Source organism: Bombyx mori, chromosome 17 (genome assembly GCF_030269925.1).
Source record: "Bombyx mori chromosome 17, ASM3026992v2".
Lineage (NCBI taxonomy): Eukaryota > Metazoa > Arthropoda > Insecta > Lepidoptera > Bombycidae > Bombyx > Bombyx mori.
The window spans coordinates 2319988-2326465 of NC_085123.1; the positions used below are offsets into that span (position 1 = coordinate 2319988).

General features: G+C 33.1%; 2 protein-coding genes across 3 annotated transcripts; both read right to left on the bottom strand.

The window, feature by feature from the left end:
- Window positions 1–1078: 1078 nt before the first annotated feature.
- LOC119628355 (uncharacterized) lies at window positions 1079–1824 on the bottom strand. The gene is made up of 2 exons (XM_012690442.4): window positions 1601–1824; window positions 1079–1533 (listed from the first exon to the last, which is right to left on the bottom strand). Exons 1-2 carry the CDS (start codon window positions 1624–1626, stop codon window positions 1149–1151), a joined length of 411 nt encoding a protein of 136 aa, XP_012545896.2. The 5' UTR covers window positions 1627–1824; the 3' UTR covers window positions 1079–1148.
- Window positions 1825–1921: 97 nt separating this feature from the next.
- On the bottom strand, window positions 1922–5688 carry LOC101746409 (uncharacterized). Of its 2 annotated transcripts, none has more exons than XM_021348150.3 (4): window positions 5372–5688; window positions 4502–4605; window positions 2763–3022; window positions 1922–2226 (listed from the first exon to the last, which is right to left on the bottom strand). In XM_021348150.3, exons 1-4 carry the CDS (start codon window positions 5454–5456, stop codon window positions 2142–2144), a joined length of 534 nt encoding a protein of 177 aa, XP_021203825.2. In that variant the 5' UTR covers window positions 5457–5688; the 3' UTR covers window positions 1922–2141. The 2 variants fall into 2 exon arrangements, with proteins under 2 accessions (XP_021203825.2, XP_004921992.2); XM_004921935.5 differs by having other exon boundaries at window positions 2082–2226; window positions 4502–4704; window positions 5372–5684.
- Window positions 5689–6478: the final 790 nt, after the last annotated feature.

Consider the following 6478-nt stretch of genomic DNA (forward strand, 5'->3'; position numbering starts at 1 on the left):
ATTCTTAAAAAAAATCACTTCATAACTGTAATAGTGATTATGGATAAACCCCACTGATATGTATATCCAGTACGGCAAATCATAGGTGAGGGATTTTCTGATAAAGCTGGATTATCATTTAGGTTGTTTCATTTGTTGGATTGTCCACTCCTATTTATGTATTTCTCTAATAGTATGTCTCAAACAAAGTACAGAAGAGTAAAAAAATACATAAAAATGGCAAGTTAAGTTTGTAGTTAGCTACACTACAGCATGGAATTTCCAAAATGGATTTGGAAATATGGGCAAAAACGGAAACAATAATGCATGGGATTGTTTTCAATGAAAACAACCAAATGCAAATTTTAATAATGAAATTATCAAACATTTTATTCACAACAGGCGACTGGAATTCCATTGTCTGGTTTTGTTTTATTAAAACTACTTGTGGCCATGGGTTCTATTAACACATCAGACAAATGTGTGACAGATTAGTTTCTTTTTTTGTGTATTGAATATATTATAAGTATATTATTATGTTGAAACTTATAAATATAAATTTATTACTTAACACCAGATGTGAATTGCAGAGCCCATGACATCACAATATGAACCACTTTGAGATTTGAGGACTATTGCAATTGTAAAAAAATATTATTTACGAAATTAAAATTTTGATTAATTTAATTTATTAAACCATGTTATTCCTTCATTGTGGAAGTCATTTGTGAATATGATTCATATGTACTTCATTAGAAAAAAAATTCGCTAGATAGTGGCATTTGTAAATTAACATCGTTCACTATTCTATAATATAAGCACACCAAATAATAAATACACAACATTATGTATAAGTTTAACTAGTAGATTAGCTTTTCCTCAGATGTCCTAAACACAATCTTTCAACTTTTAGTACACTTGATACTGTGAATTTTGACTTCCTTAATTCATATTTTTTTTATTTTTAGAGTAGTAATTAAGTGTAGCTAACTTATTAATCTTACAAAATCAACAAGATTAGCATTGTCACTTTGAAAATCCAAGGATGAGAATATATTCAGCAGAGGACTTCTGAGGATGGTTATAAAATAACACTGTCTAGGTAAATAAATTAACTTTCTTTAATGATACTTTTAAACATCTATAAAACAAATCTATTGATATTATATTCAAAGCTGTAGTTCCTTCTCTGCCTTCTCAATTTCCAGCAATCTCTCTTCGATTTCAATAACACTTTTACCATGTTCTTTGTTGTATCTGTATGATTGGAGGAGTTGTTCTTTTTCTAAGCCTTTTATCCTATCATAAAGTGTTTTGTCGAATTCCCGGTCAATGTCACTTTCTTCCCTCAAAACACAAAAATATAACATGAAGATTGCAACGCTTCCGATGACTACGTACGGTTGGTACCAAGGCATATCATCATTTATTTTGCTGATTAAAGGAACGGGACCTCTAGAGGCAGCTCTGCTCGTTGAAAATTTTACCGGTTCATTTTCGTTAATTTCAACATTGCTGCTTTTAAATCTAATTCCGCTAACACGAAAACAATGCCTGTAAACATAAACTTGTTAATATTAAGCATTATTATACAATATTAAGCTGTGGATTAAATGGTCACCTTAAATAATTTAGATTTCTCAACATTTTTTCCTACTTTTATGCTTAACACTATTTTGATTCGTTTGAAAAGTTTATAGTTTCACAATTCACAGTATCGAGTCTAGATTGTAGGTTTTGCATTTGACTAAATTATTTTACAAATTAATAAGTTTTTCGGTCAATCTGTCAAATTCGAAGCAATTGCACAATTGCAATGACATAACAAGTCAACAGTGTCAACACCAAATGACAGTTGACATTGACATCCTACTTAATAGGTGCGGTACCTACGTCCTACTTTGCTGCTTTCCTTTGTTCCCTTCAAGAATCCAGTAAAATGTGTGTGCAAACTTTGTGTCTTAGGTTTTCCTTAGTGAAAATATTATTGTATTTATTATATATAGAATTAATTAATATTATGACCTCATCACATTGTACACGAAATTTAAGATATGAAGAAGCTGCTTAGAAGTAATTGATATTCAAGACTATTCTATAGACTATTATTCAATTTCGTGTCCCAAAATAATGTTAGTAATACAAAGCTCTTACCTTGACAGTTACGTATGAGAATCTAAAAAATTCATATTTTTTTCTAAAATGCTAGTGATTTTTGTTTCAGAATACCTTAAAGCATTTTTAATACTGAAAATATAAAAAAAACTAATTAACCACCACTCAGTGTCTAAACTGTCTAATAATGAAATAAATTTCCAATTTGATATTTAGTTCAATCGTAAACTAAATTTTTATGAAGAAAAGAGCGAAAACATCTTGAAAAGCAAACAGTTCTCTGCAATTCGACGACATGGCGCCTTTTTGGCGTGGAAAGAGCGTTTGTGTCGTTTTAAACTGATGCTATTAACATATTTTTTTTAACTCTACTAGTTATATTGATAAAATGGGAGACTCGTTTGGAACTTATCATTCATAATTATTTTATATTAAAGGAAATAATCTAGTGTTTAATTATGTATTAAACAAAAAAATTCACATGTGCCTAATTTAGAAGGCATTCATTTAAATTTATTTTAATGCGCCGTGTAAAATTTCATCTAAATAGTATTAACGTTTTTGAGCCGATACCCCATGTGACCTCATTTATTTCGCAATTTCTAAAATAATACAGTTGGAAAGGTTTCCGGAGCTACAGATTACTACACTACAGTTAAAACTCTTACCGAATATACTCATCCCCGATCTCAGGTTCTCTCAATAAATAATCTCTTTCTTTTATAGCTCTGTTCAGTTTCTCTGTGGCTATTTCTAATTTTTCCGTATTCACGGTCAATTTATTTGTACTTATCGGCATCGGTCGAGAATGTAGGTCGGTTTTCAAATTGTTCAACAGTAAGGTCTGCACATCGCATTTGTCAGTAATTTCTTTAACTGAGTTACACAGCGATGCTCGTAGATTCCAAACTGTTGATATTCCTTTCTCCTGTGTTTTTGTGAAATACAAATCGCAGAGTAATTAAGAGCTGTTCAGTAGAAAGTGTACAGATTTTTACTTCGCGAAATATTATTATAGTTCAATCAATTTCAATAATGTTACAACTGTACAGAGCTCTATTTCGGCACGTGTCATGTGGAAAGTAGATGGATGGAAGAGAACGATCGAGACTTAGCAAAAAAAAAGTTTTAAATATTGTCAAACAAATTTATCTATACTCTCACTGCGCAATGAATAAATTTATAATTTTCCTTTCTATAACTCTTTGATTTAAACTTCATTTTGCCGGCTATTACTGTTCTTGGTCGCAAAGACCGCATAATACAAGAGCAATTGCCAAAACATACCCTAGTTAACTAAGTGGGGCATTAATAAAAAAACACTCCTATTTCAATGAGTGTTGCGGCAAAAGGATCTCATGATGATAAGCGTCTATAGAGATAATACACAAGGATTTCGGGTTTGCCATTCTAGCCTCCTTCAACCATTACGTACCCGTATCTATTCCTCATCATCCGGTCAATGCTATGCTCATTCCATATTTCTACGTACCTCTCCTACTCCTACTGATAATTATTGTAATATTAAGTGCTAGTGTCGTGTCGGGTCTGTCGTGAGCCCACGTAGATTGGATAGTCTGGTGGTAGGACCTCTTGTGAGTCCGCACGGGTAGGTACCACCACCCTGCCTATTTCTGCCGTGAAGCAGTAATGCGTTTCGGTTTGAAGGGTGGGGCAGCCTTTGTAACTATACTTGAGACCTTAGAACTTATATCTTAAGGTGGATGGCGCATTTACGTTGTAGATGTCTATGGGCTTCAGCAACCAATTAATACCAGGTGAACTGTGAGCTCGTCCACCCATCTAAGCAATAAAAATAAAAATATAACCCAGTGGGCAGCTCATTGCCAATTTAATCCCCATATAGTATACTCCCCACGCTACAGTTCTAGAACGCAGTCGAACGAGAGTTTGGCGGCTCAGAAGACCGAGAGCTTCTCGTATAAATCTACTATTTTATTCTTACTAAGGCCTAGAGTGTTCCACGTCGTACGCCTGCTCCATGCTATAACGGTGTTATTTGTTATTGTCATTCTACTTACTAGTGACGTTTTTTGATTAATGTTGCCTTTTTTTACATAATTTTGGGATTTCTAGATAAAAGTGAGAGTTACAAATATTTTTCCTTTTTCATTTTAAGAAAATAACAAGAGTTCATTTTAAAACCCGCAATTGAGAGAGTTGATCTTGAGAGCGCTATACTCAAAGCGCTTCCCAGTCTCATATCCTATGTAAAATTATTGGCAGAATCTTCTTAATGGAGGCTTTCGGTATCTGTTATTTACAGTAGACAGGGACCTGGTTGCTTCTCTGGCAAAGCTACCGTCCTTGAATAGTGGTGAAAACCCGGTACTTCGACAGCGATAAAGAAATTTTTAGTAAACAATAAAAATATGAATTCACTCACAGTTTTAATCCTAAATTCTTTCAATTCGTTTTTAGAATCATTTAGCAACTGCATTAGAGCATCTCGCTGAATTCGGGCTTGCTCGACTTCTAATTGTAGTTTACCTGTAGAGTTTGTTAATTGTGGGATATCTTGGTCCAGTTTAGATATCTGCGACGTGACCTCTCGAATACTCCGTTTCAACAATATTAACTTGGATTCGACTGAATTAATACAATTTAAGACAATTTATTGATTAACATCAAAATATTCACAGATAATGAATTATGAAATCAATTGTCTCCAAAGCAAAGTGATAAAAATAGCACGGCCTACAAAAACATCACCCTATATCTTCCTGTAGGTAATGCAAGAGACCAATAATGGAGTCACCGGATAATGAGTAGCAGTGGTTTTTTTTTTCTAATATTATAAAAGAACGCTGCGCTTGCCAACGGACATTAATGTGATGGACACCAAAAAAACGTTTTAAAAAGTTACATCATGAATTAAGCGTGGGTCGTTTTGATTGTAGGGATTTGCCCTTTACTGCTAATGTGTAATTTAGGTTTATTAGTCTGTAAAATCTTATTTTTAGAATTATTAGTGTAGCATTACGATTTTTTATTGGTTTCAAGTGAATGGTGATTTATTAATTAATGTGGTATCAGGAACTTTTTGATGAATATAATATATATAAATAATACCTTAATACTATACATAATAGACGATACACTATAAATAATTCAAAATAAATACAAAACAAATGTCGACTACATCCAAACTTTCAGTCATCTAATGAATTCTATTTAGGAGGTATTAAGATAGCGGACGTCTAAAGCTACTCTGTAAATCAGTTTCTTTCAAAATAAATTATTAATCTATGCTTACATTCCCGCTTTTCTTTTAATTTAGCGTCGTTGTCTTGCTCTTGGAGCTTAATATTTTCTATAACACGTTCGATAGAATCATCCATTTGTGAAATTCGTTTTTTTCTGTATGATTTGACAAACTGAATTAAATTTTTTACTATATTTATGCACACTTTGTTCACAGTATAAAGGGAGCAGCAGTATAGTAAACTCCTAAATAAATACACTACGCAGACATTATATGCATATTAAACTAAATTAATTACTATGCCTACACGTGACCAGTGATTAAGAACAAAATAATTAAATTTAGAACTAGAAACGGAAACGGATTTACCGGATTCGCAATTTTTTTATGTCATTATCCGCAACATAAAGAGGATTTATTTCATTTTTATCTTTTATTTATTTATTTTTTATTGATATAATACGTTGCTTTTTCCTCTCTGAGTGTTCCTTATCCAATTTTTCTCTATTTTTAGAGAATTAGGTAAGCAAAGCTTATCTATTTAATTTTAAAAAAAGGCTTTGCTTACATTTAAATCATTTTTAATTTTTTGCGCAATACCTAGTTGAAGATGGTTGGTATTTGTCCATAGATAATACACTTAATAATGCACGTTTCACATATTAGGGAGCCAGGTACAAATTCGGTCAATTATTTCTTCTCGAGCGAAAATTCGTAAAATGCATTAGGGATTTATATTTTGAAAACTCGTGACCGTCAGCTCCGACTTCGTGGGTGGGGCGGGCAGTTTTTGTAAAATCAAAGGTGATAATGCAACAGGCAAACCACACCATAATAAACTAAATAAATGTATTTAATATTCGAATCACTTGTAAGTACAGCGGAGACCGCGAAGCAGCTAAGCAATACTCAGGCCGTTTTCCAATTACAGCACAAGAGCGCATTATGCGGCATAATGCTCAACTAAGCTTCACCATAATTCGGCATTGTGCGTCACTGAGTCGCATTATGCTCTGTAATTGGAAAACTACCTGTATGTACTTAAAGCTTAGTTGAGCATTATGCCGCATAATGCGCTCTTGTGCTGTAATTTGGAAACGGCCTCAATAACCTCGATTCAATGTGACTGTGCCGGTTGTCCAATCCCACAGCGAGGCA